The sequence below is a fragment of the Mus musculus genome, chromosome 2, assembly GCF_000001635.26.
Source record: "Mus musculus strain C57BL/6J chromosome 2, GRCm38.p6 C57BL/6J".
In the NCBI taxonomy this organism is placed as follows: Eukaryota; Metazoa; Chordata; class Mammalia; order Rodentia; family Muridae; genus Mus; species Mus musculus.
The window spans coordinates 49,241,314-49,259,567 of record NC_000068.7 but is presented as its reverse complement, the minus strand read 5'-3'; the positions used below and the strand labels follow the sequence as shown (position 1 = coordinate 49,259,567).

General features: G+C 38.2%; 1 protein-coding gene across 14 annotated transcripts in view; it reads right to left on the bottom strand.

The window, feature by feature from the left end:
* Positions 1–18,254, bottom strand: part of Mbd5 (methyl-CpG binding domain protein 5) — a 370,190-nt gene that overhangs the window by 60,121 nt on the left and 291,815 nt on the right. For 10 of the 14 annotated variants that reach the window (XR_003950018.1, XR_003950019.1, NM_029924.2 and 7 more), the window contains 4 exons: positions 13,362–14,026; positions 9,327–9,429; positions 8,145–8,325; positions 1,256–3,391 (listed from right to left, as the gene is read on the bottom strand). Coding sequence is in view for 12 of the 14 variants with exons in the window: in NM_029924.2 (NP_084200.1) it covers positions 1,256–3,391; positions 8,145–8,325; positions 9,327–9,429; positions 13,362–13,474 (2,533 nt within the window). In the remaining 2 variants the exon portion in view is untranslated. Of the gene's footprint in view, positions 1–1,255; positions 3,392–8,144; positions 8,326–9,326; positions 9,430–13,361; positions 14,027–18,254 lie in introns of those variants that run through there. The other 4 variants (XM_030246630.1, XM_017314911.2, NM_001290656.1 and 1 more) reach the window with 3 other exon arrangements.

Sequence of the window (18,254 nt, the reverse complement as noted above, 5' to 3'; positions counted from 1 at the left end):
ACCCTTGACTTTACCTTTAACAGACATGTGGATGGTAACATTTCCCACACAGTGGTATATGCAGCCTACACATCTACACGGTAACATACTAGCAAAGGTGTCAGCAGTTTTCTCATCATGACTAGTGATCTGGTTTTTATTTATTTCGTGGTGCTGGGATTGACCTCAAGGTCTTGTGTACACTGGACAAGGGCTCTTCCACTGAGCTAACCCCAACCTCTGATGGTTTAGTTTTTAAATCCTGCTCATTTTAAATATGAATGCTAGTGTCCCTGCCCTCTTTTATTTCCTCCTTGTCGGTTCCTACAAGTCTGAAATCATGTTACATTTTGAGCATTTTCTTTAATGCTTCCACGATCATCTTTTCTGTTGCTTCAATGATTTACCTCTCTAGTGTTCCAGGAATAGTTTTTATAATGATTTCTAAAGATTTTATTGTGTAAAACACAGTTTTTCTAATGTGTTATTTCTGTACAAACTTGTATCCATTAATGGTGCATGAATATTTAGAATAATTTGGGTCCAAAACCTTAATATGGATGCTAAAAATATAGTTCGGTTCTATGAGAAATTTTAAAGCAATTCCATGATAAAAAATTCTAGAAATCAGGTTTTCAAGCCTCATTTTATTAGAAAATTTAAATTATTTTTTAAAAAGGAAGTAGCCAATATCCATGTCTGAATTTTCTCGAACAAATAGCAAAGGAGAGCAGACTAGGGTGAGAAACACATTAGAAGACAGCCTCCTACTCACATAGTCGCTAGTGACCCTTTCCTACCCAGTGACCTATTTCTGTTGAGCAGCAAGAAAAAAAGAAATCCATTTCTTTTGGCCTTTCTGGATTTTCCAAGATGAGCTTCATTTACCTGTGTACAAACCAAAGCTAGGGAAACAACTTCCATATTGGTGTAAGCCAAGGACACATCTCATGGACCAGGACACCTTGCCTTCCACGGCTTCCTTTGCAGTGTACAGTCCAATGGTTATGAAATCAATTGAAAGTCAAACAATATTCAAAATGACACAGATGGACAACAAATAACAAGAACACATGGAATCCCCTTAGTTGGTATTCTTTCTAAAAGACAAGTCCCTATCATTCTGTAAATAAAATTATAAATACTAAAGAAATGAAGAAAATATTCACAATGGGGAAAGGAACATCTATTATCATAATAAATATTTTGGTACAAAAATTTAAAAACTGTAGAAAACTTTAGTACCTTTGGGTACTTTTTTCTAATAAAATCATACCTGCTTCAGAACTTGTTTGATTATAGCTGCTAACAATGCTGTTTGGTATCACTGGAGTGGAGGACGTTGAAATTCTTGACTGAGGTGGATTGGGATGTAATGAGTTTCCTAAAGCCATGCCCGACTGACTGAGCATCCCACAGTTCCCGCTAGCCTGAATCTGATTTATTAAACCTGCAAGATGGTGGTTGGGGACTGGACTGTTACTGTGAACAAAGTTAGTGTTTGCATTGTGGCAGTGCACGGCTTCCCCTCTTAAAGGTATGCTCTGTGTCAGTGAATTCTGAAGAACAGTGGAATTCATATTAGGATCTGGAAAATGCAGCTGGTTAGCAGAGCAAGGCAAAGCAGTATTTGATCCCCCACAACCCGGGGTACTATTGCTACTCAAGTGAGAGCTTTGACAACTCATAGACTGTAGTAACTGAGACATTGAACTGATGGGAAATGACCCCTGCCCATGCTTCCTTAGCAAGTCAGGTCCAGGTTTAGGAGCTGCAGAACTATCCATTTGGGACTGTCTGAGCAAACTCAACACTGTGGTGGGTGGCTGCTTTCTTTTCCGTAATGAGTCTTTTTGCTGAGACATCAACTTATCTCTTAGTGCTGCTCGACCACTTTGACCTTCACCTGTTGGGAGAAGCATGTTGGCAGTTGGAGGGAACATGGTGTTTAAAGTGCTGTGTCCTTCAGTGTTGCCGCTGCTGGCAACAGCTCCAGAATTGTTACTGCTGCTACTGTTGTTACCAGCAAGTTTGTTTTGATTTGCTAGCTGTGCTTTGGCTGCTGCTGAGAGTAAACTACTTGCTGGAAAGGAGGCAGCATTGTGCTGGTTCAAGATCTGATTTAAAGGCATTCCCAGCAAACCAGGCTGACTCTTTACAGAACCATTTCCGGCAGGTGCAGTAGGAAAAGCTGCACTGCTTGGGGTATTGAGTACATTACTCATTCCAGCAATTAATGGGTTAGGGATATCCTTGTACTGATGATGTCCATCAGACTTGGTAGAAGGGCTTGATGGCATTGATGGCCTTGGGGAACCTATTGTTGACCTTGGTGACCTAGGTGGAACCTTTATGCCACTACAAGTGGCCTGGGGTCCTACAGGTGGCATCATGAAATTTCCATGATCTGATGATGTGGAAGATGAGCGTGATCTTTGGGGCGATGCCTCAATCCTTCCAATTCCAGTCCCCATCATGTGCACTGGGGATGTCACTGGAGAAGGGGACAGGGAGGTTGAAGCTGAATGCTGAATTCTTTGTACATGACTCCCATGATTCATATGACCAGGTTTTACAGTTGGCAAAGGGAGATTACTTGGCAAAGGAACAACAGCAGGAGGCATGCTTACATTCATCACAGGTACCTGAGAGTGGACATTTGAATGGAAACTGGTTGGATTAATGATAATAGGGTTCTGATTCACTGGTTTACTAGGAATAGGGTCAAGAATGCCAAGTGGATCTTTCTCAGATGTTAATGGCTTTTTCTGAAGAGCACAAGAAGGTGGAGGAGGGGGAGGTGGGCCTTGGGGTGGTTTGTGGTGGAACATTGCTCGTGGTATTTCCATATTAGTTGAAAAATTACACATTGGTTTTTTCATTACTGGACTCTTTGTAGTCAAGGTTGGGGAAAGAGGTATATTAGTTCTTCCAGCCATTGCACAGGATGACTGTACGGGAGAACCATGTAGCATTACTGAAGGTGGAGAAAGAGGAGTCCTATTTAGGTGAATAGGGCTGGAATTGGGAGCTCCATGAAAACCAGGGTTATTTCTTGTGAAGACATCAGGGCTTCCGAGCGGGTCAGTCCTTGGAGAGATTGAGCCATCTCCATAGATCTGAGACCCTGATGATGCTGGGCTAGGCAGGCCTCCATGGCTGCCACGAAATGGAGATTTCTGTCCATGCTCACTACTGCCCAATCTCTGGCGGGGGTAGACAGGGTGGAGCTCCTGCTGCTGGCTTCCAGGCAGGTCTTGCATGTATAGCCTTCCCATGGCATTTGATGATCCAGTCATTAACTTGAAAGGATTCTTACATTCTGGCATTACAGAATTTGTAATTCCTTCATGAGACTTGTTTCTTACTGATCTTGGAGTTGCCGCCCGTGAAGGTACTACTGGAGTTGCATCTGATGTGAAAGAGAAAAAGAATTTCATTAGTTGTCTCAATTGTTTTGTGTTGGGAAGAAGAGAGAAAAAGAGAAAACTGAGGAGGGTGAGACAAGGACACCTGGGAATGCAGATTTGCAAGTGAAAGCTGTAACTCTACACAGTTAAAACAATTCTCGAAGCCATATTAAACTTTGATTTAAACAAAGTCTATTATTCATCCTTAAATGATGAAAGGTTCTCAGTAACTACTTATTATCCTTGCTTACTCCTTGTCTGTTAGGAACGCATGGCCATAACAATCAGTACAGGCTGACATTAGTCATTTTAATATTCCGAATTTGAAACGCCAAGACTGACAGCCCAGATGGCGATGGCAGTGTTGCTGTTTTGCTGCATTTGCAATTTTTTACCAACAGTCACAACAGAAAATTTGTAATCTTTCTGGCATTTTTTTTTTTTTTTGTGGTGCTTAAATAAGTTGCTATTTGCACAAGACAATGAGTTACTCTGTAACTGTCTCTGTTACCTAAGTGAAACTTCCTGAGATGCTATGGAAATAGTTCCTTATCCTAGGATTTGTCAAGTAAGAGCAAGACTCTTAGTTTCTGTGATTTGAGTAAATGGTGTTCCGGTTCTTTATCGCAGCAGTGATAACAAGAATACATGTAGTGATACAACCACACTTAGCTTCCTGGATGGGAACTATCTGTAATTCTGTATAATACAATTTCTTAATTTGTTCTTATTGTGAAGACAGCTTTAGTTAACCAGCTTGGGTGAGATATTACAGTCCTTTTCTAAGGACAGACTTCTCATGTAAAGTATAGTTGGGATGTTAGCATCTCAGGACTGAGTTGCACTCCAGAATTCCCTTTCACATCAGCTCATCTCTCCATCTTTTCGGAATCCTCCAGTTCCTTTGGAGATCAGACAGAATATAGGCAACAAAAGTAAGCTGGCTCATCATACAGAATTTTCGGCCTATCATGTCAGAATTTTAGGTCTAAGATTTTTAAAGAAAAAATTTTAAGGCCCTAAGAATACTTAAGTATTTTATAATGTTGCACACCTTCTAAAACAAAGATGGCAAATAATACCTATATATTAATTCCCATTAATTTGTATTGGCTGCTTAGAGAGTTGTGTTGGAAAGAACGCTGAGAGAGCTGCACTCTGTGAGAAATGCCAGAGAGTCTACGGAGGCACAGGAGCTGGAAGTGCCACCAATCATACTATATATTTGCCATATCTATTTTGAGACTTAAAAGCATATTAGCAATTATACTTAGATTCATTTGCAATCAGAGATACACTTAAGGGATAATTACATACTTAAAATGAATCAACTTCTACTATTTGCAAGAGAGTATACAGGTCAAATCATATAATAACTTTGAAGACATCATTTCTCCATCATGGGCACACAGATTCTAGCTAGGAGAGGGCTCAGCATGTGTTCCCAGTTCCCGACTGGAATATGGAGACTTCCTGATTCTAGTATCGTAGGAGTTCTTTGAAAGAGTAAGTATTTGGGGACTAAATAACATAACAGAAGACACAGGATACACTTAACTGAGGCTAATTTTCTTGTAAAAGAGAGATCATTAAACGTTACTAGTTAAAGGAACAAGGGATTAAGATATGCAGTTCGTGGTGGATAGTGAGAAAAGAGTTAAATGTAGTAGCATCACTAGCAGGACCATGGACCTGCTTGCATTTTAAAATTATCAATATATTATATAATTATCTATAGTCCCATGATTATGATACAGATAGTAGTGGCATTTTTTTATATTCAGCTAACAGAATTTATACAATAGTTGTGGCTTAGAAAGGATTTCTTCTATATCTTGGGATAAATTGTTATTATGTTTAAAATAATAGTAATGTTAAATAGACAAGAGTCAGGCTGATGTTGAATGACAGGGGCCAAAGTACAGTTAGCACGTGTGAAATCTTGGTGCTGGTCAGGTACTGTCAAGTATATACAGGTAGAACATTTGAAGGAACAAATGGAAATGAAGTTAACATTTATGCTAAAGGGAGTGAGCACTGCTTTGTAAGTCTGAATTTTTAATTACTTAAACCTCAGTTTATGGTGACATAAACTCAGGAAACAAAGCTTAAGTGTGAAGCTAGTAAAACAGTGCACTTAATTCAATCAAACACACTGTTCTACACTGTTCGACACATCTCTCATAGTATCTTCAATTTCAAGAATTGAACTTGTATGTACAGGTACAGTACAAGTCCTAGTATACGATTCTGCTAGGGTTTTTAGAACAACAGTGCAGACTGCAGAGACAGGCAAATGCCAGGATACCAGAGGGTATGATATCAGCATGTTTAAGAGCAGCATGAGCTGGAGTTGGCTCAGTGGTTAAGAACACTGGCTGCTCTTACTGAGGACCTGGGTTGAGCTCCTAGCACCCACATGGCACCTGACCACATCTGTAGCTCCAGTTCCAGGAGACCAGATGTCCTTATCTGACCTCTGCTGGCACCAGGCATGTATGTTGGTGCTCAGATACACAGACAGCCTCAAATCTAAAAACGAGAGCATATGCAACACACGCAAAATTCATGCAAAGTGATTAGGAGCTACGCTAAGGTGGCAGGGCAATGTTAGATTGTAATAACTTATTACCATCAAATGTACACTTACAATGTTAGAGCCAATTTGAATTTAAGAACCTATACCTTGTTAGGAAATAAGTTCCCTGAAAGATTTGTTTTTCTTATTTACTTCAGTGGAAAAATGATTTCTTTGAATTCCTTGTTCAAAGTTAGTGGGTTATTGTACAGAAGCTCTATGTTAACAGCACCTATCAGTTTTTCTCTCTCTCAACTCTTGGCCTGAGTTCTTTTAGTATGTATATGATATGCAAATATTCTTGCATCCAGGGCTCTCATTGGTTTGGCTCCAGTTTACTTATTATTATTTAATCTCCTACTCAACTCACATTATTTCCATGCCATCTACGGTGTATGCCATACTAAATATGGTATATAATTATGGATAAAGTTTCTATTCTTTTTACATGTAAATTATTTTTCAAAGCTAGTCTTGATTTGAGTTCTTCCATACAACCTTGGGTGATGGTTAGACACATCATGGTGATATTTTTAAGAACTTTATAAAACAGAATCAGCTGTCTATTGAATAGACACTTGGGAGCTTAGCTACATTTGTTTTGAGTTACTGTTTCAATGTTAGATAGATTATAGTTCCTCAGCCTCAAGTAATCCCACAGAGTACAAATTGATCACTAGGGAAAAAGAAAATCTTAAAAGTGAGAAAGTCAAATGGACCCAATCTTAAGCAAGTAATCAAAGTTAATGTTACCAACACAAGATTAGCTGACATTATGTGCTTCTTGATGAAGATATGACATCATTCACATAGCATTCCTGCCAAACCTGGCATAAATGTAATATGAGGAAACAATTATGAAATCCAAACTGAGGAACATTCTGAAAAGCTAGCCCATGTGCCTCCAAAATGTCAGTGTCATGAAAGATTAACACAAACTGGGGAATTGAAGATTATAGAAATGTAAAAGCTAATTACAGTGTACAATCTCAGGTTATATTCTAGATCCTAAAATAGGAATGAACTTTTAATGCTAGGAACTTGAATACAGGCTACAGATTAGCTCCTAGAATTTTATCAGCATCATTGGACCGTGGTGGCACAGAAGAATATCCTTTCCCTCTACATACACACAATATTATATCCTTCTTCATCAGAGAGTTTCTGATGTTAGCAAGAATATTTATAAATGGCCTGGAAGATCAAACTTTACAGCATAGGGGAATTGTACAAATACCCTGGCACTTTTCTGTACCTTTGCAATTTTTTACAAAGGAAAGTGTCACGGCTAGTGAGGTAGCTTAGTGGGCCAATGTACTTGCCCCTAGGCCTGACAACCTGAGTTTGACCCATGAGAGAGAATCTACTCTTGCAAGTTTCCTTCTGACCTTCACATATGTACTGTGACCATGCATGTGCATGCATGCACAAACACACTTCAATACACAAATATACTAAATTTTTTACTTAAAAAGAGATTGTGTGTGTGTTGTCGGAGTGTGCCATAAAAAGCTCTTGGCCAAGTGTTTTGTATTCAGGTAGGTGCTTAATAAATAGCTACTATAATTAAAAAAAAAAAGTAACATGGTTAATTTGTTTTTATTTAACTGTGATTGACAATGGGCTTTCTCATGTACTATATCCTGTTTACAGTTTCCTGTAGCTCTACTCCCCGCCCCCCCCCCCCGCCCCCCAGTTTTTCCCCTCCCATCTGGATCCACCTCCTATCTCTCTCCCATTAGAAAACAGACTTCTAAGGGAAAATAGTAAAATAAAACATAATAAGATCAAACAAACATCTAATAATATTGGTAAGCTATATTGGGACTTGATCTTATCCACTGAAATCTAGCCCTATATAAGTGGATGTTTTCTATAAAACAATGTAGTCTTTATTCCTGTTAGCTTTTCTGTATGCAGATACACAGAATTTTAATTTGCTGGTTAGTATTGATTTTGATTATGCAACTGTACGTTATGAATAAGAAAAATTTAAAAACATATCCATGGTAATTTTTTTCAAAGAAAATTTGCTCTTTGTACTCAAGATGTTAGAACACACAAAACTGTGGATGTTCAAAATAGATAATAAGAAATCCCTTGCAAGGTGATTTCTAGCTATTCTTTCTTTGGAATGGAGTCAGGAGATTTGCTAACCCTGCAGCAATGTTACATACTTGTTCCTCCTCCAGGACTGGTGAGCACCAGAGAAGGATGCGGGGCCTCCATGCTTTGATGGAGTGTGGCCACTGCAATGATCTTTCTTTTATGTATGCATAGCTTTGTGACATCATCATCTGCCTTAACATCTTCTGCAGTTCTCTGCTTCACAGCAGCTCCAGGATCAAAATTAAACACCTGGAAAAAAACCACAGATTCTGTTTATAGTATGTCTAGCAAACATTTAATAGAAAAACCTCTTGTTTACACAGAGAAATGCTGGGCATAGATTAAGCTACAGACAGGAGTTAAGCCTTTAAGGTTTTAAATGGAAGGAAAACAACTTTACATAATTTAAAAATACTTCTGGCCAAATAAATTTTTTTTTGTGAAAGACAATGAAAATTATACAAATTTTATGATAGTTAATTTAATTAAAGACAGGGAAGGGTATAAAATCTAATAATGTTTATAATTTAGGTACTTCCTGACGGCGTGACAGCACAGAAACAAATGGAGCACACTGCGAAAACCGTGAAAAGCCACAGCATCCTATATCCTTGTTTTTGCCAGAGCATCCCGGTCTGCTTACTCTCCCTATTGCTCACTTTATTGCTACATTAATATTACCTCCTTACTGATCTAAAAATCTACTGTATGTCACAATTCTTATTATATAAATTTATTTTTAAAATATGGTAATATACAAAAAGAAAAAGGTGTTTATTAATCATTAGTTTTAAAATTAATACTAAATGTACATTTCAGAGAATAATTATCTATTTTTTTAACCAAATAATATTTCACTATTTTAAATTATATTGCTTTTTTACTTTGTAAAGCAGTAAAACTGCTTCATATTCTTATGATGAGAGTTGAACTTTGTGATTTTAAGAATATCTATGGCAGATTTAGCAATGCCAGTGCAGAGACTATCATTACAGATTTGAGTAGCCATAGTAGTGAATGAACATACTGTACTATATATAAGCAAAGCGCCAATAAAATGTTCAATATGTCATGAAAATGAATCAAATTATTTTTTCACAATCTTTAAGCATTCCAAAGTGCATATAAGATAACTGAAATGAATGTAAGCTAGAAAACTAATGTAAAAAGGTGAGAAAAGCGAAAACATGAAATGACCCAAGCCAAACCCTGACTGAAACCCTGCTGCAGCTCTACTGTGAAACGGTTACCTTGGGAAGAATAAGAGGACATTCCAAGCCACACTTGCATGTTCCGTCAGTGAGCAGGTATGTCTTAACCTGGTCCAAGCAAGATAACAAAGACCCACTGGGACTGCAAAGATAGTTAAAAAAAAAACATCAGGAAATAATTTTGACTACATATATAAATGTATATGCTTTTTTAAAATAAAAAGTAAAATTTATAGACTTATTGGCCCTTCATGAGATATTATTTTCCTAGTATGGAAAGACATTTTATTTCCAATATCATGTTAGGTACTAATTACAGATGTTAAAAGTATCTCTTTGGAATGGAAATATTTTTCAGGAAAATACTTATTTTTCATAGAAAATGAAACAAAGTATTTTTTGAAAATTTGGGAATGAAGATGGTAAACTTCTATTCTTAGCAAAGGACAGCAACAGGTAAGAAAGGAAGAGGAGAAGTCTGTGAAAGTAATGCTGTTCATCTGAAGTATAAGATCTGCTTTAAGCTGGTTGAGAAAAGTGAAATGGCAGCATGCTGAGTCTCAAACCAGAAAGTCTAAAGCACAGAGAAGCTGGAGGCAGCATATTTCTCCTGTGTCTGCTGCCCGTTTGTGTGGAGGCAGAGGAGCTTCCAGCCACACTTCTTCCCATCCCCTCTGTGTGCATCTCTCAAGATGAATAAGTGTGACCCAATTCAAATTCCACTGAATACAGAGAGACTGACAGGAAGGGAAAGAGGTACTAGGTAGAGCCGACAGAAGATGGTAAATTTTTGAAGAAATGCAGTGTTAGGTGTCACAAAGAGCTGTATAGGTTTCCATGCTCAGGTTTTCAGCCATGAAGTCAGTAAAATAAGAAAGCAAAGAGTCACTTTAAGTCTATACATTAAGAACTAAGTTTGTATTTTAGGATATTTTATTAGTAGGTTGATTTTTTTTTACAACATAAATGCATTCCAAAATTTGTATCTATTAAGAGAATATATTTTATTTGTGACTCTTTAGAAAAACCTTTCCTTAAGCCTTATTCATCCAAAAAAAATACCATTTCCTATGCAAAACGTCACTCCTGGATAGTCTATTCTGCCTCACAGAAGCACAGGCAGCATTTGAAATGGGCTAGGTTAAGATATGTTCATAAAAAATTATACAAGTGACTTTGGCACAAAGAAAAGGTCTAAAAAAAATTCTCCATCTTAGCTGAGTGATCTATTTAGATGACATAAAAGAGTAATAATTTCACAATGTAGACTGGAATTTCACCATAGCAGACAGGCATCACCACAGATGCCTTTGTAGGCCTGATAATCTTAATTAAAAAGTGTAACTAAAATATATCATATTTCTTTTCTCTCATGAAGAATTAGTAAGTTTAACCCAAAGAAACTGCTTAATATTTTACTTAAAACAAAGTTTATGGATGGCAAGCTACAGGGATTTAATTGTAAAATTTAGCCTAAAGTGAAGAATTCCTAAAGTCTATTAAGAATACTCCAGACACTTTAAAAATACTTCCCTACCACTCAGCTCAGTCTTTTTCTTCAGTTGTAGCTCTTTAATTAACTTTTGGTAGTAATAATTAATGTAAAAATAGTTATGTCTTAAATCACAGATAAAGCTTACAGGATTGGAAACAGGTGGCAAACTTAACTAACATGCAGCCTCTGTGCCACGAAGCAGGAACAGCTGGAAGCTAAGCTAATAATGAGCTGTGTGCATGGCCGTGTGCAGGGAGCTGTGTGCATGGCCATGTGCAGGGAGCTGTGTGCAGGGAGCTGTGTGCATGGCCGTGTGCAGGGAGCTGTGTGCAGGGAGCTGTGTGCATGGCCGTGTGCAGGCAGCTGTGTGCATGGCCGTGTGCAGGCAGCTGTGTGCATGGCCATGTGCAGGGAGCTGTGTGCATGGCCGTGTGCAGGGAGCTGTGTGCAGGGAGCTGTGTGCATGGCCGTGTGCAGGGAGCTGTGTGCAGGGAGCTGTGTGCATGGCCGTGTGCAGGCAGCTGTGTGCATGGCCGTGTGCAGGCAGCTGTGTGCATGGCCATGTGCAGGGAGCTGTGTGCATGGCCGTGTGCAGGGAGCTGTGTGCAGGGAGCTGTGTGCATGGCCGTGTGCAGGGAGCTGTGTGCAGGGAGCTGTGTGCATGGCCGTGTGCAGGCAGCTGTGTGCATGGCCGTGTGCAGGCAGCTGTGTGCATGGCCATGTGCAGGGAGCTGTGTGCATGGCCGTGTGCAGGGAGCTGTGTGCATGGCCGTGTGCAGGGAGCTGTGTGCATGGCCGTGTGCAGGGAGCTGTGTGCATGGCCGTGTGCAGGGAGCTGTGTGCATGGCCGTGTGCAGGCAGCTGTGTGCATGGCCGTGTGCAGGGAGCTGTGTGCATGGCCGTGTGCAGGCAGCTGTGTGCATGGCCGTGTGCAGGCAGCTGTGTGCATGGCCGTGTGCAGGGAGCTGTGTGCATGGCCGTGTGCAGGGAGCTGTGTGCATGGCCATGTGCAGGGAGCTGTGTGCATGGCCGTGTGCAGGGAGCTGTGTGCATGGCCGTGTGCAGGCAGCTGTGTGCATGGCCGTGTGCAGGCAGCTGTGTGCATGGCCGTGTGCAGGCAGCTGTGTGTGAACAGGAGCAGCAGAAGAAGGACTAACTTCCCACAAATGTTCCAGCAGAGATTAACTGGCCTCAGCCAAACAGATCAGATCCATGCTGGCTTGACTTAATGTGAAAGCATTTTAATTTTACCTTATCTGGTTAGTTCTTCTCTAAGAATTTTTGGTGTTCAGATTTGATTTGGAGACATTACGCTGAGACGATTATTAGATGTTCAAGACTAGGGAGATTTGGAAACTCACCCACAAGGTCACTGTGAATTCTTAGACCTTAATCTGGGTTTTGACTCTTAGACTTGGCCTGACTTTTGGTCACAGTGATGTGAAAAGCTGATTTCATGAGTAGTTATCAAAACTTTGGAATCACTTAGCCCAGGTTGCATGCACTTTTTTTTTCTTTATAGATCTTGAACAACATGAACACAAACATGTCTCTAATAATGTGCAGTGTTGTATTAGTAACAAGATATTTCTGGCTATATATGAACAATGGTGGCAGTAGGAATAGTTTGAGAAAATTAATCATGAGTGATTGTATATCTTATTTCCATGGGCTAGACTACACATTCCCTATTTTTTTATTCCTTCACTGCAATGAACAGAGAACACCTTTAATATTACAGAACAAAGAAATGTATCTGACAAAGAAAGGAATTAAGTTTACCTCAAGAAACTTCTAACCCAAATCAAACAAACCCATATCTACTCTGCCTTCTTGAGTTATGGGATACCATTTTTTATATTTATATAGTAAAGAGTATCTCATTCATATATTTTTGGTTTTTATTGAGTTTTTCTTAGGAATCCCAGACTGGTTTAACTCACTCTGTAGTTAAAGCCTGCTCTAAATCCCTGGCCTTCCCACCTCTCTCCTAAGTTCTAAGATTACAGGCAGGCACCAAATGCCCACTACATATATGTAGCATTGTAGAACAGAAGAACTGTGTTGAATCTAGGTTATAAAAACCACACTGAAACCCAGGCCACCAGTATAATGATGTGCTAGAAAAGGTACAAGTTACTTTAAGTTAAGAAGTCCAACAGTGAAAATAGTTAATTAGCTTCAGAAAAGCTAGAGGGAGTATTCTGAAGCAGGGTGATTTTTAAAAAGAGATATCGGATCTATTTCCACTGTTTCTCATTCTCCTGTGAAAATAGTATTCTTGTTTATATTTCTTTTAGAAAGCTTTGCATTTTCTTTATCATTCTCACAGAGAAGCAGAAAGATAACTTTACAAAGATGAAAGTAATACATAAAAATTCTCCTCAATAATCTAAGGAAATTTACATTGCTAAACAGCAAAGAATAAACATACTTGTGTATTTCTAGCACAGAGGTCATTCACTCCAGTCTATGCTAGGTGCTGTCAGTCAAAACACTGTGTTCCTTTAAAGAAGATCAGTCTTTTCCTGCCTTAATCTGAAAACTGCAGCTTGGAGTAAGAGTCAGCCAGAGCTCACCTGATGTACAGCACGCCATTATGGTCCACACGCCGCTGCCAACCCACAGGAACCTGGATAGCTGCAAGACCTCCTTCCTTGTCTCCTCCGTCACACTCTTTGCCTCCATTCATTTTCTGTGTCTGCTTGGGTGCTCCAAAGATATCAGCAATAAGATGATATCCGTCTATTACAGAGCATGGTGGCCTTCAAAACTGGGCCAGCATAGCACAGTTTTCCCGGACTACGAAGTACACGGGGAAACTTGGGCTCAGTTTGGAACCAAGTCCTTGAAATCAGCCATTGTGAAAGTGTTCCCCATTATAATCTACATTAAATAAAAAAGTATTTCATTCCTAGGCATGGTCTACATAGGCAAAACCAAACACTCTCAACCAGGGAAAATCATAATTCACCTATGCTGGTACCTGTCTGAAGCAGAAGAGGAAGGGATGAAAAGTTTTTAGTTGCACATTTTGCCTTGAACCTTGATACTGGACTAAAATAACCTCGACTATCTAGACACCGGTCTGTCCTGACACCAGCAGCCAGGTAATGTCTCCAGTACTGCCCGCCGTTAAAGGCCACATGCTTTAAGCTTCCACTTCATTTTCCAATGGGAATCCAAGGTGTTGCAGGCTGGTTCATCTGATGTTTTCATGTCTTCAAAATTCCATTGATATAGCCTGAAATATATGTACATATATAAGCTGCACATTTAATGTTGAAAATTGAGAAGCCACATAATTAAAAAAAAAAAACAAAACTAAATGTACCTGGTCACTTTTGTGTTCTCTGCTATCAAAATCATATATAAAATTGAATTAAAAAAAAGTTATCTTCTAGTCTTTTAAATTGAAATAGAATAATAACACTTTCCCTTCCCTTTTTTTCCTCTAGCTCCTCCCATACCTTCCCTCAAACTGCTCCCATGGGCTACTCTTCCCCCTGTCACTCTTAAGTGGATAGCTAAGTTTTCTTTAATATTGTTATACATACATATAGACATGTATGTACACACACACACATATTACTGAGTTCTTCTTTGTTGTTTATGTGTATATGGTATTGGGCAACTAGTAAGGGGCTGGTCCCTGGGAGAGGCTAATTCTAGCAAACTTATTTTCTTACAGATTGATCCATTCACTGCAATTAAATCATTTGATTTATTTTTCACTACAAGCAACTTTTTAATTACTTGAAATAGGTCCAAAATTATGGTTGCTCACTCTCTCTTCCTCTTAACTTGAAATGAAAATATACCCACCAACTTTTATGACCTGTCTACCACAAAAACATGATTTAATGAAATCACATTTTGATTATTCTTTACTATTAAACTTAGCTATGATTAAGCTTTCCTTCCTAATCATTATATTGTACTACGTTTCTCTATTTTTAAAGGAAACAGTAGAGGAAATAAAAAAATATACATTTCTATATGTAAAGGAAAGTTTTCTCTTATTTATAGTCAAAATTTTCCAAAACCTGTTATATTGTGGTATATTCTCTAAACTTTTTTTTATTAAGTTACAAGGTGTATTTAAAAAGACATACTGATTTAACAGGGACTAGTGGTAGTGTGTGTGTGTATGTGTGTGTATATATAGATATATATGTGTGTGTGTGTGTATATCATACTTTTACACAGGTGATTTTGATAAAGCAATTAAATAAAAAATAAGTAAATTTAAAAAGTTTGACTTAATCTTTCAATATTATGGAGAATGCAGTGTCATAGTTGGTAGAATTGTATTGTAAATAAGTCCTTAGGTGGACAATTTAACATGTACTATAGAGTCAGATCACTGAAGTCATGAAACCACATTTAAAAATGAAGAATACTGTGCTAGTATTTAAGAACAGGACATGTCAAAAAGTTTCGGGGTTAGAGTGATGGCTCAGCAGTTAACAGCACTGACTGCTCTTCCAAAGGTCCTGAGTTCAATTCCCAGAAACCAAATGGTGGCTCACAGCCATCTGTAATGAGATCTGATGCCCTCTTCTGGTGTGTCTGAAGACAGTGACAGTGCACTCAAATACATAAAATAAACAAATAAATAAATCTTAAAAAAAAAACCCCAAAACAACTTTCCAGCGAGAGCGTAATTCACAAATGACAGGATTCAGAGGATGTTTTAAACTAATTTCAGAAGATTTAAGTGAGAAATTAACATATTGTTAAGCAATATGTCCATATAACTAAACAAGTTAAACAAAGGAAGTAGGCATATAACTAGTCAATATCCATTCTTAGACTCTACATATTTAAACTGGCTTAAAATCATTTGGAGGTCTTTCATTAGGAAAGCAAGAAACCTTCTTACAGTGAAGGCCATTGTAGATTTAGACATATGCCTTAGGTGTGCCTTGGCCCAGAGACAGGGTAAAGATGCTGTACTGAAGCACACACTGATTTCATTGAAAAGCAGGAACTGTGTTTATAGGTGTGGTAAATGATGGTAGACAATTGGAAAGCAGCAAACTTCCCCAATATTTATTGAGAAAAAAATTCAGTGTGTGAAGAATACTGCTACATAGTAACAGCTCCAGTGGGGCTGGTGATTGTATCACTAGGCTCCATCTCCTGTGCCATACTTCTTACATAAATGACCTACTTTTAGGCTCAGTATTCTTTTTCACTCTGTTTTCCTTTCATCATACTTTTGAATATGACTATGTTTCTTTATATTTTATTAAATACTCAAAGAACAGTTAGTAAGTATTAAGCATTGTGCTACTTTATAGGAATACAAAGATGGTAAGTGTTATGGTACCAAATTTGATCCTCTAGTTTAGTTGATATTAGTTAGCATCAGGAAGTTAGTATTTGAAAGGTGATCAGTTCATTCGTAAAGGTTGATAAAGGAGATTAGTGGGTCTGAGGGGGAGCTGTTCAACTCTGCAAGGTTACAGTGAAAAGACAGGCATGCATAGAACAGCAGGGGAACCTCTTAATAGGTACTGCACATGAAGCTGCCTTGATTTTGAAGTTATCAGACTTAGGAACGGTAAGAAACAGGGTTCTGTTGTTAAGAAGCCATGTAAATTTAGTAGCCTACACAGAGTGACAGAACAATTAGTGTAATGTTTTGCATTAAATCTTGTGTGCTTGTGTGCAAGCTTGAAGATAAAACTAAAAACTGAGCCATAATTTCACTGTGGAATAGTATGTACTGTGTGACTGCACATTTCAGTTATTTTTTTTCTAGGAATGTTACAAAGTACACATTAAAATAGTTTACCATCATAAACAACAGTGTATCACCACTCTATGTTCATGTAGTGTGTTTTGTCAGATTCCAATGTATATATATTTTAACATATAGATTATACATATATTTTATTTCACAAGTGCTATTGTTATGAGTCTCACAATGATAATGATGGACACAATATAATAAATGCCAGGTTTTACTGATTATAATTGATAAGTAAATGTCATTAATTGTCATAGTAACAATGTGAGATGAATAATATTATCTTTTTAAAAATTTTTTTAAAATTACTTTTACGTTTTACAATCCAGTTGTTGCCCCCCTCCCGGTCTGCCCTCCCACAATTCCTCATCCCATTCCTCCTCCCCTATCTCCAAGAGGATGTCTCCTGGGCCCTGCCAGGCCTCCCCTCTTCCTGGGTCCTCAAGTCTCTAAAGGGTAGGCTCATCTCTCACTGAGGCCAGAGCAGGCAATACTCTGCTGTGTATGTGTTGGGGGCCTTGGACCAGTTGCCTGGTTGGTAGCTCAGTGACTGAGAGATCTCAGGGGTCCAGGTTAGTTGAGACTGCTGGTCTTCTTATGGGGTTGCCCTGAATAAAGGACTTAGGAAACACTGCAGAGCTAGTTAAGTACTATCTCCAATTACCACGTCATTTCTCTTTTTAGACTCATCATCTTTATTTTTCCTCAGAGGTGATCACTACCATTATTCTGGTCTGTATTTGTGTATTCTTATGTATCTACATAAGCAATATGTATATTGTTACATTTATATTACAATTATACACAGTTCAACAACTTGCTCTTTAGAATTTAGCATTTTTGGGGAAAATGAATTGCTTCTAAATATTTTCCAAGCATTAATGTATCTTGTTTACTTTTTCTGGAAAACTTAATATATATAAGTGCCTTATTTTTATTTGATGTATGTTTTGCCTATAGGCCTGCTACATTTGTGCAGTGCCTGCAGAGGCCAAAGGAGGATGCCAGAACTGGAGTTAGAGACAGTTTTGACCCGTCTGCCATGTGTATGCTGAAAACTACATTTTTGTTTTCCGCAACAGTAGTTAAGTGCTCTGAGCCATTTCTCCAGTTCCTCTTTTTTTTTTTTTTTACTATTAAATCATTGCCAGTTTGTATTTTTTCCCCTTGGACACTTTTGTATGGCATTAAATATTTTCCCCGAATATTACTTTTAATAATTAAGATGGATTTTTGAGAATTTAGTAAATTTCATTTTTTTGTTGACATAGTTTTTCTACAAGCTTTCATAAATATAAACAAGTTTCGGCTAATGTTCCTACACATATTAACTACATAATATTAATAATCCACCCAGAATTCTTTGTAAAAATACAAGTGTATAGTTTTGGGTCCTTCAGACATTCCTTTAGTGTATAAAGAAATCCTAGAAAAGGACTTACGGTCATGATTCTAAAACTTCTGATGCCTATACATTGCATTCTTTTGTAAAATATTAAAGTATGTTCTACTTGCTTCTAGGACTCTGGTAATTTTATCTCTTATAGAAACCAACCCATCTTCTGAGATGCAGTCATATATACTTTTAAGTAACTTTCAGTATAAAATTTGAACACCTTCTCTTGTTTTCCAAATTTAGCATTTTAATATTACTATGCTTCAAAAAACCCCTACATTCCACAACCTGCTTCTCTCCTCTTCCTTGGAGACCAAT